General features: G+C 36.2%; 2 protein-coding genes across 2 annotated transcripts; both read right to left on the bottom strand.

Annotated features, from left to right (window-relative positions):
- Positions 1-8532: 8532 nt before the first annotated feature.
- On the bottom strand, positions 8533-9160 carry LOC131148220 (uncharacterized mitochondrial protein AtMg00810-like). Its single transcript, XM_058097948.1, has 2 exons — positions 8798-9160; positions 8533-8643 (listed from the first exon to the last, which is right to left on the bottom strand). Exons 1-2 carry the CDS (start codon positions 9158-9160, stop codon positions 8533-8535), a joined length of 474 nt encoding a protein of 157 aa, XP_057953931.1.
- A 4813-nt stretch (positions 9161-13973) lies between these two features.
- On the bottom strand, positions 13974-14775 carry LOC131147673 (glutaredoxin-C9-like). The gene has a single exon (XM_058097188.1). It carries the CDS (start codon positions 14557-14559, stop codon positions 14140-14142), a length of 420 nt encoding a protein of 139 aa, XP_057953171.1. The 5' UTR covers positions 14560-14775; the 3' UTR covers positions 13974-14139.
- Positions 14776-17192: the final 2417 nt, after the last annotated feature.

The raw sequence follows: 17192 nt of genomic DNA, 5'->3' as shown, positions 1-17192 counted from the left end.
TTGCCCGTTAGCATCATTCTTGCTATTGGACTCGTTGAGTAGTCCCCTGCACTCGTCAACTAGTGTCAACAAGTCACTCATTGACGAATCACCTGTTCTCATCGACAAGTTCCCTGAATTAGAAAATGTCATCAACGTGAAAGTTGTGAGATTTTTTCTTAGATTTCCAGGGACACCAAGATCATGCTTTTTAGACTCTCCTAGTAAAAGTTATGCCCCAAATACCGAAAGGTGTTTAGGAAATTCGATAGGTGCATAACTTAGGTTTTAAACCCAACCGAAAAGCCTTTCAAATACTTAAAACTTTCTTGGACAAAAGTATATGAAATAGATTAAGTCTAATAGAGTTTAATACTTGTCTAAATGAGTTTCCCCTAAAATATAAGATATCTTGAATAATGAAAAAACATTTGAAATCCATTTTGATATCTTATATGCTTAGTATGTCCTTTATGAAAATATACTTGACTTTCTTTGAACCTTAGGACATAAGCCATGCTTTGATAAATACGGGACAAAGTATGAAAATGGTTATAAAACTAAGATGTTTAAAACTTCTCCCTTTGAAAACATATTTTGAGTTTTAGGAATCATTTGACAAACTCTTTAATTTTAACTTTGAAAATCTTGAAAGTTGAGTTTGTGATTTTAGTGCAATCCTATAAATTCAAGTGTCCTAATATGCATGTGCATTGCTCAAATCTTGCTAAAAAATCATGTAAGAACCAAAACCGCAAGAGTTACACAATAGACTACCTCAAACACACACCCATTACATAAAATACCACATTAAGCTTTCTTTCATGTGCGTGGGTCTATCCGAGTATGTGTCCATTTGATCTTCCTATCCAACCATCAACTTGGTCCGATCTTTGCCTTTGATCTAGTACTTCATGTACGAGTACCTATACTAAACATGATCTGCAAAGATAGGAAAACATTAGGAACAACATATAGGTTAATATCATCAAAACATATAAGCCATAATTATGTAGCCCCCAAGGCTAACAAATAGCCAACCCTAATCATGTTTTATACACCAGAACATGTTGATTTACATTGAAGAATTGTGTCTTTATTTGTTCTTGCTTAAATATATTTTCAGAGTTATTCTTTCAAGTTCAAAGCTTTCAAAGAGAGTTGGGTTGAGGTGGCCGTTTTGATGAGGTAAAGTAGTATTGTGCCCGGAGAGACTGTAGTGGGCCGGATTGTTGATTGGTAGAGTTTCAGATTGACTTACCTGGTAGGCCAACTAGAGTTAAGTCCTGCCTACGGGCTGCACCAGCCGTTCAGGGGTAATTGCTACAACTATGGCAAACCGAGCCATATATCGCCAAAATCCCAAACGGCAGGGTCCTCAAGGGGATCCATCTTTGGTGCAATGCACTAGGTGCCATAGAAAGATAATCTTCTTGAGCTTCTTAGCAAATATCTTCTAAGAGTATTGTAGAGTGTTTATTGTGTACTAATATACTCTAGTTAGAGATTTCTCTTTGTACAAAATCAATTTTTGATTTCCTTGTGTAAACTGACAACTCTGTGATTAAGTTATTACCAAGCGGAAGGATTGTTTTCACTTGAGAGGTTTCTCCACCTGTTGAAGGAGAGAGGTGTCTCCACTTATTGAAGGAGGGATTAGTGAATCCTAATAGCTAGTTGCTTGAAGCAAGGACATAGGCACAGTTGTCGAACCTTGTAAAAAATCAGGTGTCACTCTTTCCCATATCTCCTTTATTTTCAAGCATATTTACTTTGATTTGTAAATGTTGTGAATACTCTTATTGACTAAACTCTACTGTAGTTACAAATGAACTTTTGATTTAATTTTCTGGAATATTATTGTGTTGGTTTATCTCCTATTCAAGTTAAAGCTTTAACTATCTTATGACTGAGCATATATTTGTGAATATTGTGTATTTAAGCATATTCATATGGATTGTTGGCTTTTTGAGTTTGGTCTCTATTTTGATGCTGACAAACCACTAGTATCTTATGTGTGCATTTAGTGTGTGAACAGGTTATCATTTCAACACGAACATAAGATGTCGGAAAATGGAAGCCAGTTGGGATATAAAGCTCACACACTCTTGATGAATTCCATGGAAAATGAAGAGCAAAAGAAGAAGAAATTTTGATTTTAATTTGTATTGCATTTAATTTTTTATTTGGTCTGTAATAATGCATGCATATGCATGATATGATTTGAATGCTCATATGACCGTAATTTGATCATAGGGAACCAAAGGCCGGTTGACCTACGTTAAGTTTTTAGGCTTAATTGAATGCCTCGGGACCGAACTATTTATATGTTATAGCCCTCGGTCGACCGAACTCTCTTGGCCAAAAAGTCAACAAGTTACTGAGGCTCGGGTGACCAAACTTAAATTGAACTAACCGCCCTCGGTCGACCGAATGCTTAAAAGTTACTTTTCCACTGTCCCTGAGCGACCGAACTTTTAATTCAAAATAGGCTCGAGCAACCAAATTGTGGGGTTTGGCAAACCGAACAACTCACCAGGCGACCGAACCTCGAGCGTTTGGAAAATCGCCTTGGTTTAGCCACTCGAACCTATGTTCGGGCACTCGAAGTTAAAAATTAAACTTTTCTAGTTGTGAGTGTTCGGGTGACCGACCCTGAGGTCCGGGTGATCGAAACTCTCGAGTTGTCAAAAATTCACTGCTGTAATTGGGGTTAAAATTTAATTAAACTTTTTCAAAATCCCCAATATGTCCCCAACAGTCATATTTCTAGAAAAACTATAAATACCCCTTTCATTTGTTTAATTAGCAACTTTGATTAAGTTTAAAATTCTCTCAAATATTTTTTAATCAAAGTTTCCCCATTTCAATTTCTATTTCAAAATCGTTTATGGGGTAAATTTTTATACTCTCCAAACTCTTTTTATTACTCTTTGGAAAATCATTTGAAAGAGAGTATTCATTTTTTGATTGGGCATTTATTTTATGAAAAGCATTTTACTCTCATAAATTCTTTCATTGTTTTAAAATCCTTATTGAGAGTAAATCTAGGTTTCTCCTAATTATTTTCCTGATAAATATTTTCGGAGAAACTTTTTGTAGCATTTAAGATCTTTGAAGTATTTTATTGCATACTCTATTTTAAATCAAAGATCATATACCTTTCATTTGTGAAAAAAATTCGTTTATACATCATACTCAAAGATTGCACAATTATTTTGAAAACATCCTTACTCTACTGAGCATTAATTTCATATCATATAAGAGAGTGCATTGTAGATTTCGATACCTTGGATCTATTATGCAAGCTGAAGGAGAAATTGAAGATTATGTAATGCATAGAGTTGAAGCAGGTTAGGTAAAATGGAGAAGTGCTTCAAGTGTGCTATGTGATTGTAGAATACCCTTAAAATTGAAAGGGAAGTTTTATAGGACAATTATAAGACCAGCTATGCTATATGGATCGGAATATTGGGTGACGAAGAAACATAATATCCAAAAAGTAAAAGTTGCCGAGATGAGGATGCTTAGATGGATGAGTGGTATAACATTGAAAGATAAATTAAGGAATGAACTTATTCGTGGTAAGTTAGGTGTTGCTCCTATAGAAGATAAGATAAGGGAGGGACAACTCAGATGGTATGGACACTTGCAACGTAGGCTTTATAGTGCACCTGTGAGGAAGAGTGACTTAGTTACTGTGGGGGGCAGTAAAAGGGGTAGGGTAAGACCTAAAATAACTTGGGAGGAGATAGTGAGTACGAATTTAATATCCTTGAATCTATCAAAAAAAATGGTCCATGATCGCATAAATTGGCGGAAAAGGATTCATATAGCCTACCCCATTTAGTGGGACTAAGGCTTGGTTTTGTTGCTGTTTATTGCAGAGCTTAAACATGTACATATTTGCTTGTATTTTCAGAAGCATTATCATGTACACAAATATTTTCATTGTATTGGTTGGGTTCATCCCATTAATTGAACTGGGGAGTCTCAGCCCCGTAAGTGAGACCGGTTCGGTTCAGCCTGAAAATTGAACTGGAATTTTCCTCGCCCTATAAGGAGAGGATGTAAACGGCTTCTGTTCCATCCGTTTAAGTGAATAGGGATAGTGTAATCCTTGGGGGGTATGCCCAAGGCGGGGATGTAGGCTGGTTTGACCGAACCTCGATAACAAATATTGTGTTGCTCTCTCTCTCTCTCTCTCTCTCTCTCTCTCTCTATCTATCTATCTATCTCATTTAATTACTGTACTTTAATTTCCGCACTTGTATGCTTGTTTATTCATAGTTCTAATTATTTGCATGCATACCTTTTCTTAAATGAGATACGCTGCACATGTATGTTCACACTTATAGGTTAATCATTTTTCATACACGACCATAATTAAAATGGGATATGATATGTGGTGAATCAGTGAAACATTTAAATTAGCCAAAAAGTTTTAAAACCCAATTCACCCTCCTCTTGGGATTACACCAATTCCAACAATTGGTATCAGAGTCTGGTTGCAATAAGCTTAATTGCTATTTGCATAAAGATTGTAACGGCTCACTTTTCGGTGTATCTCTATTTTGAGGGTCAATATTTTGCAAATCCTCCACTACATATATTATATAGATTTTATCGTTTGATTATTGAAAATGCTTTTGTAAAATCAATTGATTGGAGGATTTGGAAAGTATTTTTCAAAGTTATCATATCCCATTGAAAATGTTTTCAAAATGCCAATTTCCAAAAAATTGAAAATGAATTCAATTTGCATGACATGTGTTTTAATGCATATCATTTAAGTGCCATGCATACTTTTACTTTGCCTTAGCTACTAATGTTATTGAAAAGTTTATGTCTTGTTGTAGTGCTAAGGTCTTTGGGAATATCTGAAAAATATAGAAAAATCGAGAGAGAAAAGAAAGCCACTATGAGCTTAATTGATTAAGAATGAAAGTAAATGGAAAGGTATATCTTCCTCCTTCCACGTTATTTGATGCTTGATTCACATGCTGTATGTTTTATGTTCATTCTTACTATGTGAATCATATGATAATTTTGTGATTATAACATGCCATCTTATGAAGTGCACTTAAGAAGAAAATTTTGTTAATACTCATAAAATTTTAGGATATATATATATATATAAGGAATCAAAATGCTTTAAATGATTAAATAGAGTTCCATGCTTAAAAGATTATATTTTAGTATACTCTATTATTATACTAAGAACCTTAGGAAATTCTATCCAATATGTGAGTTTTAATGATCATATCCAGTCAAAGCTTTATACATATACATATCATAATGATTGGGTAGCATATGAATATATTGGCTATCCCCTGTTTACTGGACAAAATTATATTTATTTGTTGAATTTTTAATGCTATATATGCTTTAGTATGAATATCTTAAATATAGCATATCTTTGTTCAACACATGAAATTGAGCTTTAGGGAATTATTCTAGTACTACATGTTTTTTACCCTAAACTCATTTTTGAAACTTAATAGTTTAATCATCTTCAATTGGCTGCATAATTGAGGGGGATCAGCCTTGTTTTTCAAAATTCATCTGATAAGCAATATATTATGTTATGCTTATCTTGTTTTGTTTATTGGATGATTTGTTTGAGTTGAATGCAACTGTCCATTGTTTGAAAAATGATCATATCTTCATATGGATAGTTTATATTTTATTTGATATATTGAACTACTGAATGCATACCTGTATTGAATGCCTCTTGCATGGCGGATGCAGTGATGTGAATTGCATGCTGTTAGTGGATATAGGTTCTCGCATACTTAAAATAAATGATTTATGCATGATGTAGATAGTTTTTGAATTATTTGTGTGAATCTATCACGTTTCCAGTACATGGAAAAATGGGAAAATATTCAATTTATAGACGGCATGCTGCTGAAATTTCGGTAGAACTTTCCCAAAAGTGAAGCCTTGTACTAGAATGAATGATGATAAAATGCATGCTTGGTGAACTTAATGATTATTTTTTTTAATGCATGCAAAATAATCTAATAGTTAGCTGGTCATGTTAAATTTCAAATGGTATGTGTTAAACTGAAAAGCATGCACAGTCTTCATTTCTATTTCTTAGGTTACTAGATCATTAAATAGGTTAGTACATGCAGAATCCAAAATGCTATAGAAATTAAAAACATGTACACATTTTATTGACCTAGTAGGAACTTGTTCATGGACATCATTCAGTCCTAAACTTGGGATATGAACTTCATGAAGGACCAAAATGGTCAATCATCATGTCATTATATTCAAGTCTATGTAACTATGGGCAATTGCATGACTTAGGGGGAGTTTTTCATTTTGCACACACTCATTGGTATTGTGAGTTGTCATCCTTATATTGATCCCCTATTGCATACTTGTTGAATATAGCCTCAATTAGCTAGCGTGCCTTAAATTGAAATGCTATAAGTCATGCTTGTATGTGCTAAAATGCCTATGTTGGCTACATACTGAATTCATTTGAAAGGATAAACATATGATGAATGTTTTAAATGACTATCATCCTTAAGCTAAAATTCAAGTAAGCATGTATGCAAATATACACGAGGAGCTTAAGCCCCACTTAAAAAAAAAAAAAAACAAATAAGAACTTAATGCCTAAAATCTCTTGCATGCTAAGTAATATTAAGAAGGATGAACACATGTTGAATGTTCTTAATTGAAAATTCATTCTTGAACGTAAACACACTTATGTGTGCTTGAGACTATACCGGGGAGTTTAAACTTCATCCTTAGAGAATAAGAATTTAAAACTACCTGCCCCATGGACTCACTTTTATTGTTTCCACTTTTTGAGTCCGAAGTTTTTCTAGGCACATTGAACATCATATCCTGCATTTATTGAATAAATATTTGATATGGTTTGTTTTTGGGGCATATGAACACCATGCATGACTTTGTGTGTAAATTTTAGCGCATGTGTGTTTAGGGATATTTTACTAGTGGTAAACAAACGATTTAACCTATACCGAGTAAAATTTATTTAAGAATGAAAATAGGACTTATACTGGTTAAACTCTAAATGAAATTTCACAATTAATATCAGTATAAGTAATTAATTGAATCTAAGCACGTATTCAAAATTGATAGGGGGAGCATCTAAACACAAATTTCCATATCTTGTTGCACTCACCCATATTTTAGCTTAGATTAGAAGTTTTGTGTGGCATGTGCTTAGATGAGATAATTTTATTGAAAATCTTAATTTAAAATATTTTGCTTGGCCACAAAAGTTTTCAAAATTTGCCATATGATCTTTCATTTAAATTGTCTATCTTCAAGATCCATATGGTTGTTTTTCTACGTATTTGTTAAAATGCTCTGCGCTTGAATGCAAAACTAGAAAACATTACTCGCTTGATCTTCTAATTAAAGTTTCTTTTTCAACATGCATTAGTATCAGCCCCCAGTATTTATCGAAAATTTTAAAGGGATATATTTTTTTTACACACACACACACACACACACACACATATATATATATATATATATATATATACATTTATAAAAGTAAGAATTAAACTTATATTGAATATATTTTATGTCTTGCTTGTGTGTTGAAATGTCTTCATGACTTGTGCTATTCTATGTTAAAATTTTGTGTCATGAATTTTCAAATTTTTAAAGGGTGTTGTATGACTGGTTCATGGATTTTTCATGAAATGTATGTGAACTAGTTAGACCGTCTTTATGCTCAAACCTATACCTGTTATCATATGCCGTATATTTTAAACTAAATTATTTTACAGGTCTTATGATACAACTTAAATTGCTATGGTTTGTGGATAATTCTAGTATAATCATGTTTGTTATGTCATTTTAAATTTGAATAACCAGTTAAACTGTTGTGTGCGCTTCATTACTATATTGTTTAACAGTTATAAATTTTTATGCCCAATATGTTATATCAAATAGGGGAGAGTTTTTCTAAGAAAAGTAAAAATTAAATTAAAAGGGGGAGTTCTCTTTGCTAAGCTTGTTTTAAATGATAAAATTATTTTATACTAAGCTTAGCCCTTTTTACTAATGCCAAAAGGGGGAGAATTTTAATGAGCAAAATGTTGGTGAACAAAAGGGGGAAGTTTTTTAGGGGAAAATATATGAGCATGCGCCTTAACGTAAAATTAAATACATAATTTTATTTGTTATGTCTTCTTTCATGAATATGCTTGAGATATTATTGTTATTTTTACATTATGCATATTCATAGGGAAGAATTCAAAGAGAGGTTTGGAAACACTTTTGGTGAAGATGTCGGCAACTTGCAAATGAGAAGGCACATACTGGGTGCAAAGCTTGCCAGGGAGAACAAGTTCACGAAGAAAGTGGTAGTCTAGCTCAACATGCTTGGCCTGCTTGTGAGAAATGAGATTGAAACTCAAGAAGATTGCACTCTTGTTGTCACAAAGTAGAAGAGGCCGTTGCGGAAGAGGGACTTTGAGATCACAAAGGAGATGCGTGAGCTAAAGGATTTTAGTTGCACTAGTAAAAGGCAAGGCACGATACATATATTCAAAATTAGAGCGAGGAACAGTAGGTTGTTTCTTGCACTCCAAGACACCAAATTGTCGCCAAGACAAATACAATAACCAGAGGTAGAGCATTAAGTGCTAGAGCATCCTGCCCAGTCTGCATCCGAGTAAGCAACTAAAGCACTAAGAGCAACAAATGGATGAAAAATGAGGCCAAAATGTAGTGTTCCATTAATATAGCGAAGAATATGTTTGACAATAAGGAAATGGTCTTCAGTCGGAGAATGTAGAAATTAACTAAAAGAATTGACAATATGAGCAATATCAAGACGTGTGATAGTCAGGTATTGGACAGCACCAATGAGAGATCGGTAAAGCGTGTGATCCAAAAATAGAGGACCATCAACAGACATGTGCTGGGAAACAACCATTAGGGTGTGGACTGGTTTACTATCAAATAAATGAGCTTGTGTGAGAATGTCCCATGCATATTTTAACTGAATTATAAGAAGACCATCAGTGGTGGATGCAGCTTCAAGAAGAAGGAAGTAACTAAGGGAACCCAAATCCTTAGTAGCGAATTCAAAATTGATCTTGCGAATAAAACTATCAAGAAGAGAGAAATTGTTGCTTGTAATAATGATGTCATCAACATAGAGAAACAAATAGATCATGTTAGACTACTTTTGAAAAACAAAGAGTGATGTGTCTGCACGATTGCACAATAAAAACCAAGTTGAGTGAGAAAAGAGTTGAAATACTAAAACCAAGCGCGAGGGGCTTGCTTTAGGCCATTGAGAGCTTTCTTCAACTGATAAACAAAATTGGGGAAGTGAGGGTTAATATACCTAGGGGTTGTTCCATATAAACATGTTTAGTGAGTTGGTTGTTGAAAAACACAGTTTTGACATCAAGTTAGCGAAGAGGCCATTTTTTTATCACAACAAGAGAGAGAACAACACGTACATTGGTAGCCTTGATCATAGGACTAAAGGTGTTAGTGTAGTCAAGATCAGGTACTTGTGTGTAGCCTTTGGCAACAAGACAGGTTTTGAGACATTGATAGATCCATTGGGCAAGTATTTGGTCCAAAACACCAATTTGGAACCCATAATGTTGGTGTTGGTGGGTCGAGGAACCAAAATCTAGGTACAATTATTTTACAGGGTGTGAACTTCTTCATCCATGGCAGCAACCCAAGAAGGATTCTTAGTTGTGGATTTGAATCCTTTTGGCTTAATGGATGCAAGAAGAGCAGAAAGAAATCCAAAGGATTTCACAAGGCTAAGATGCATCAGGTGGTGAGTATTAAAAATACCGGCTTTGGCTCGCATGATCATAGGATAGGAGCCCAATGGGGTTGCTGTAATAGGAGTGCAATCAATGATAAGCAACTCAATGTTAGGCTCATGAGAAGTCGGTCGGAGGTCTAAGTGTGATAGAGATGGATTTGCATGAGGATAAGCTGCCTGCAAAGACTCATCCACTATATTAGAACAAATAATACACGGGGTGGATCTAGATTGAGGAATTTGTCGGGAAGGTGGTGGAGGAGAAGGTAGGGGCATGTCTATATGGGGAAGGCTGGGTTCCAGAAATTTTAAGATGTAGAGAGAGGATATGGGTTGAGCCTGGGAAGTATGTTGGAAGGTAAAGTGGTTCTCATCAAATTGGGCATGTCGGGTGATATAAAGTTTAGAGGTGGTGGGTTCAAGGCAACGAAATCCTTTGTAAAAGGAATTGTAACCCCTAAAAATGAAAGGAATATTAATACTATGAGGGGAAAATTTGTTAGTCATGTAACCATGTAAGCAAGGATAAACACGACAACCAAAGGGATGAAAGTTTTCATAATTAGGAGAGGAACGATACAAAAGCTCAAAAAGGGACTTACCTCCGGGAAGCAGTGTGGGCAAATGATTGATGATGTAAGCAGCAGTGCTAAAAGCGTATACACAGAAATGAGTAGGAGTGTGAGAATGGAAAATAAGGGCCAGGCCTTTCTCAGTCACATGACAGTGTTTCCTTTTGGCATGACTGTTTTGGGTGGGTGTATATGGACAAGAGAGTTGATGATGAATGTTAGAGGTACGAAGGTATGCTTTAAAGTTGTTGCTAGTGAATTCTACACCACAGTCACTTTGAAAAAATTTTATACGAGCATAATGTTGATTTTCCACAAATTTTTGAAATTGAAGAAAAGTATTATAGAAATTATATTTCAATTTCAATGGGTAAAGCCAAGTGAAACAGGAAAAATCGTCAACAAATAAAACATAGTATGAAAAACCCAGATTTGACTTTACAGGTGAAGGATCCCATATATCACAATGAATAAGATCTAATACTTTAGATGATTGATGTTTATTACGAGTATAAGGCAATCGGTGATTCTTCGCAATTTGACATGTACTACATAATAAAGGAGATGACAATAAAGAGGTAAGATAAAGCTGTCCTTTTTTATTCAAAAGAGAGATAACAAAATGATTCACATGTCCAAGGCGAGCATGCCATAAATCATATGAAGCATAAATAGATTTATTTTGGAGAACATAAATAAAAGCAGAATTTCCACATTTTAGCACATATGAACCACCATCTTGTTTACCAGTTGCCACTACCCTTCCCGTTTGGCAATAGTAAAAAATTTATTAGTAAATATAACTGATAATAAGAAATCAGACGCTAATTTACTAATGGACAATAGATTTTAGTGATGTGAGGGACAAATAAAACATCTAACAGTTGAAAATCAGGGGAAGGGGAAATTTTACCAATATGGGTGATGGGTAAGGATGCACCATGCCTGACAATAACACAATCCTTACCCGTTTAAGAAGTGGACTGACCCAAGTTGGATTGGTTTGGAGTCATGTGGGCCAAAGCCCCTATACCTAAATACCAATCCGAGGCCTCATATCCAGAGATGGAGCACGATGAGGTGAGGGCTTCGGCAAGATGAGCTTTAGAGGCATGACCATGGCGATCATACCATTTGCTACATTGATTCGCATAGTGACCCTCTATGCGGCATATTTGGCAATGCGGGGAATGTCGTCTAGAGGAGAAGCGCCCCTGTCCTCGTCCATGGCCACCAATTCAGCCTTGCTGAATTCAAGAGAAATTGGACGTTGGATTCATCTTCACAAGGTAGCGATGGGTAGCAGTGAACGCCATAGTAGGCAGGGCAGCAGATTCCAATGACTTTTAAAAGAGCTCAAAGCTCTCAGCTCTGGGCACTAAGTCGGCAAAATAAGGTAATGAGGTGAGAGCTATTTGTGTTGTGGAAAAACTTGAGAATTCCAAGCCGAGACCTCAGAGGAACCAATGTACCTTGTTTGTGCCATCAACAGGATGTCCTATTGCATAAAGTTGAGCACAAAGAGCCTTGAAGGCTTGGGCGTACTCCGAAACGTACTTGGTGACGCATTTCATCAGCTGCAAATCATCCTTAAGAAGGATTTCATGGGCCTTGGAACGATGGCTAAAGATGTTCTCTAAGGTAACCCAAACCTGGCGTGAAGTGAAGAGACCCATGACTTCAATCATTGCCTCCTCAGTGAGGGAGAACAAGAGAAGGCTAGGGAGATGTTTGTGTGTATTTTTTTATGCCACATGTTTGATGTTTTGTGTACGAGAATCCTCAAGGTCAAAACCGGGGGGGGGGGGTTCTAGAGTTTTATGCACATGGATGATCAGTTCTTGGCTCCCTAAGAGAGGAAGCAATTGACTCTTCTAGAGGAGATAGTTGGAAGAGGATAGTTCGATTGTAACCATGTGGATTAGGGCATTGAAAGGAAGAAGAGTGTGTGTGTGTGTGGGGGGGGGGGGGGGTGGTTCTACAACCATGGGTGGTGAGTCGGCGATGGCAATGCGACAGTGGCTATGGCAACTTAGTGAGAGGGGAGGGGCAATTGCGACGACTACTTGTTGGCCACTGGGAGTGGGCGACATGGTAACGAGTCGACGATGCACAGTGTGGCGGGTCTGAGAAGGGGTGAGAATAGACGAGGTAGGGTACTATAACTGCACCAATAAGAAAAAGATTAGGGTTACTGCAGCTGTGCCAATTAGAAAAGGAATGGGGGATCGTGAGAGGCTAATATGATACCATGAGAATGTTTGGAAAACCACCACACTTGTAAAGTGGTGAGTGTTGTGTATTTATATTAATTTATAGATTTCATGGAATAATTACATATCAATTACCTATTAATTAGAAAATGGATAAAAGGAAAGTATATACATAATATCCTCATAGAATTAAGGCAAAGAATCCTTAACCGTGAAGAATTAAATCCATGAAACAAGAAGAAATGGAAGAGTACAAGTCTGAATACATGCGTTTCATGTACACAACCATGAAAATTTTGAGTTTGACTCTGATACTAATTGTTAAAAACTTAAAAACAACAATAATGGTTTCCAAATAAATCATAAGAATATGAAAATGAAAATGTTAATAAGAACGCTGAGAATGTATATGTAGCTTACGCCACAAATTTTATTGTTTCAATTCAAAACGAACCTCGTACATATGTACGAAGAGCTTACTATATATCCTTCTTTCCTCCTAATGTGTGAGGTGATAATATAAGAAAACCCTACAAGTATATATATGAAGTTCTTATGCCACAGATTACAATTAAATTTTATAATTTTAAAAATAGGTAAAACCAAAAATTTGACACTCTTTTTCTTTGGTATTTATTTATTAGTTTCAAGACACGTGCAGGACCCCATCCTTGACCCATGCAGGGGAAGACATGGTTACACATATTGCAAAGATAAAATGAATATAAAATCCATTTTCCCCCTTCAAGAGGGTGGGGAAGGTGGGAAGGGCCACATGTCCCCCCCGTCATTCGCCATTTACCTATATGATCAAATGCATTAAAAAGAAACAACGTTTGAATTAACATTTCATTTCAACTACCTTCTATGCATGTGTTGTGACCTGGGAACTTCACAATATTAACATGTAGACTTGGGCCGATGAGGGATTCAAGTTGGAGAGGTTTAGAAGCCCCATGCTTCAATTCCTGTACCTGATTTGTTCATTGTTTTGTCTCTTTCAGTCTTTCTTTTTACTGTTATTGTTTTGTTTTTTTACGTCAGCTGTGCAAATACAATTTTACATACAGGGCCCGCTTCCTCCTTACATAAGCCAAAACAAACAAATATATATATATATATTAGTGTTGCCGGTGAAGAGATACATGCCTGGGGACAGCCATGCTCACTCACAATTTCCAAGAGTAGAGATAAAGAATCTTCCTAGGAGAAAAAGAGAGAGGACAGTTTTTCCCATTGAGGTACACATTGCATCCCAAAAAGAGAGCCAAAATAAAAATTAGACCCAAATTCTACCGCCTAATTAACCTGTTTCAGAATCTCTTTCGTTCGATGAGAAAAAAAAAATGTGTATATATAATATTAATATATATATATATATATATATAAACGATTTTGAAGAAAAAATAAAAAAACTTAAATTTGAAATCCTGCATTTCCCTCGATCCTCAACAGGAATTTTACAAAATCAAAAACCCAAAAAAAAAAAAAAAAAAAAAAAAAGCAAAAAATGGGAAAAAAAAAATTTTGAGGTGGTATATTTATAATGACAAAATTCCATAGATACATATGGCAATCAAAGCCATAAGGCTCCAGCTTGTTTCAATATAGGAACCAATTCTCCGGATATGTGAGTGGCCATAACGCGATCCAATCCTCCGAACAACTTTCCCCCGACGAAGACCACCGGGAGCTGCAACCGAGCACCTTTGCCGTCGGCGGCACCGACCATCTCCAGCTCATCAGAAACGCTGACTTCGTCGTCTTCCTCGACCTCGTAGACCGCCGGGTTCACGCCTAGACCCAGAAGCAAACGTCTGACCACATGGCTCATGCAGCACCCGTGTTTACTGAACACTATAACCGCGTTCTCTGAGACCATGCTCTTTACGCTTCTCCTTCCTCCCTTTAGGACGCCCCCGGCCGTTGTCGAACCGGGGGAGCTTATCGGCGGTGAGCGCCCGGTCCATGTCTTGTAAGGAAGACCCTCCTGCATGGTAATTCAGAGAGAGAGAGAGAGAGAGAGAGAGAGAGAGAGAGAGATAGGGAGACTATGGGTGTGTATAATAATTTTGGTGTTTGTGGGGAAGAAGTTGGAGTATATATATATCGGGGAAGGTGCGGTGTGGTGAAGTGGGGCTGGCGTTTGGGTGAGGGGAGGGGAAGGAAGGGATGACTTGAAAGAGTCTTGCGTCAACGAGCAGTTACATTGTCTTACGCGCAACACACTTGTTTGGCTGATGCTAAGCTATGTCACCTCCTCCTCTCTCTCTCTCTCTCTCTCTCTCTCTCTCTCTCTCTCTCTCTCTCTCTCTCTCTCTCTCTCACACACACACACACACACACGCACACAACTCTTCTGTGTGATCCGACGGACAAATTATAATCACTCGTTTGATAGATTCCACATAATTATGTTTAAAAGTGTATAAAGATGAATGGTATTAATGTGTCCGTTGCATGTGGGACAACACGTGAATTATTTATATCACGCAAGAATTTGATGGGGATCAACATGTCTTGATGCCCCTTTTATTTTTATTTTTTTGGATTACGCACTGTGTTTCCATGTGTCCGTTTTACGATCCACGTAACTAATGCTGCGCCCCTTGAAACCGACCCCACAACTCCAAAGGGAGGTAAATTCAGGAATTTTGGGACGGAAACGAACCCGAAAGGGTTTGAATACCTAACCTCGTGAGAGGCACTCCTGCAGCTCGTACTACCACCTGAACCACACCCTGGGGGTTTGATACCCCTTCTAATTTTTTTTTTTTTATTACGCATCGAGTATCCACGTGTCCGTTTTACGGTCTACGTGACTAATCCTGCGCCCCTTGAAGTTGACCCCTCAACTCCAAAGAGAGGGTAAATTCAGGAGTTCAAGGACAGAAATGAGCTCAGGAGGGTTTGAACACCTGACCTCATGAGAGGCACTCCCGTAGCCCACACTACCACCTGAACCACACCCTGAGGGTTTGATATCCCTTTTATTGATATGATGATACATGGACGACCTCCCGATGTCTACTCATTTGCTGATATGGTGACACATGAACAATTTTCAAATGCCCACTATTGTTTATATTTGTTTTATAGAAACACATGAAATTAATTAAAGATCACACTTGAAGACCATTTAACTATTTAGATGGAAGACTTGAAGACTTTGTTATTATTATGTTGGCTTTATAAATTTTCTTGGATATATTATTACAAGACTATTAGGTGCTTGAAGACCATATTTAAATACTCAAGCAAAGTATTGAAGTAAAGTCCAACTTAAGACCCATGTGGGTCCCATACAGTCTTGTAGGTCTCATAGAGATTGGTTGTTCGAAGACTACTTGGGGACCTTCGATGCATAAAAACCCCAGTTCATATGCTAAAACAAGTTTGAGTCCGAGATTCATGTGAGCCCCACAGGGCTGCAATGGGCCCCACATAATTTTGGCATTCTTTTTGGAATATGTTTAAATTTCAAATTTGAATTGTAATAATGTAAGACAACTAAGATTGACTTGTGTGCTTATGAGTTGAAGTTCCTTGTATTTTAGTAAGTATTAATTGTGTTAGGTTAATAGTTGTTGAAAGTTGTTGAGAGTTGTTGAGTGTTTAATGCTTTGTCTCCCAAGCTATTCTTATAAATAGTCTTTTATTGTAAAAACAAGATATGAAGTTGAAGTTGAATATAGAAGAAATATTTCTTTGCTTGAGCTTGTAAAGTTTGTCCCTCTCCTTGTAAGTGAGTAGTGTGAGGCTACGATGTTCTCTCCAGAGATCAAGTGGTGAGAGACCATTAAACTATCCAACGAATCCATCAACCCCTCCTCCATCTAATACTCTCACAGCCCCCATCAACACCACACGACCAACACCTTCATACACCCACACGGCGATCATCATCTACACTTCATTGCTGCGTTCATCTTGTGATTCAAAGTTTGTACGAAGGACCTACGGTATGACCTAATTACATGTAGAACAACGTCAAGTTATCCAAATCAATCCCTTGGTAACTTTAGTACTTGCGTTTGAATCCTTTGCTATATCTTGTGAACCCTTGCTAGTAGATTAAAAGCACATCTTTGAATAACCAATTTGATTCATAGATTACAATATTGGTACTTGCTAGTTAAAATAAATTGTACGAATATTAGTTTGCTAACATAGAACTTTTATTTTTGAATCTTTGAAATAATAACTTTTTAACATATAATTTGATTCATTTATGAAAGAACCAATTGAGACTTAATTGCGGGACAAGTCATACACCTTTTCAAAATCGTTGAACATGTGAGATAAAGTATGATTTATTGTATTTATGTTTAGATAATTAAATTCTTAAATTAAAATGTTTAAGTGTATGTGCTTGTGTGAGGGTTGAATCGTAGGATATAGGTCGACCATTCCCGTCCTACATCAGAATTACTATAAAAAAAATTATATAATGAAATAGTTATATATATATATATATATATATATATATATATATATATATATATATATATATATATATAACTTGTAATGGTACATGATAGTGAAACTGAGTAAACAACTTAATGAAAAATATGAAATTTGGATAAAGAATATAAAAAGTAAGAGGAAACTTAATTTTGTTTTATTCTT

The sequence above is a fragment of the Malania oleifera genome, chromosome 2, assembly GCF_029873635.1.
Source record: "Malania oleifera isolate guangnan ecotype guangnan chromosome 2, ASM2987363v1, whole genome shotgun sequence".
NCBI lineage: Eukaryota > Viridiplantae > Streptophyta > Magnoliopsida > Santalales > Ximeniaceae > Malania > Malania oleifera.
This window is presented reverse-complemented; position numbering and strand designations above follow the sequence as displayed.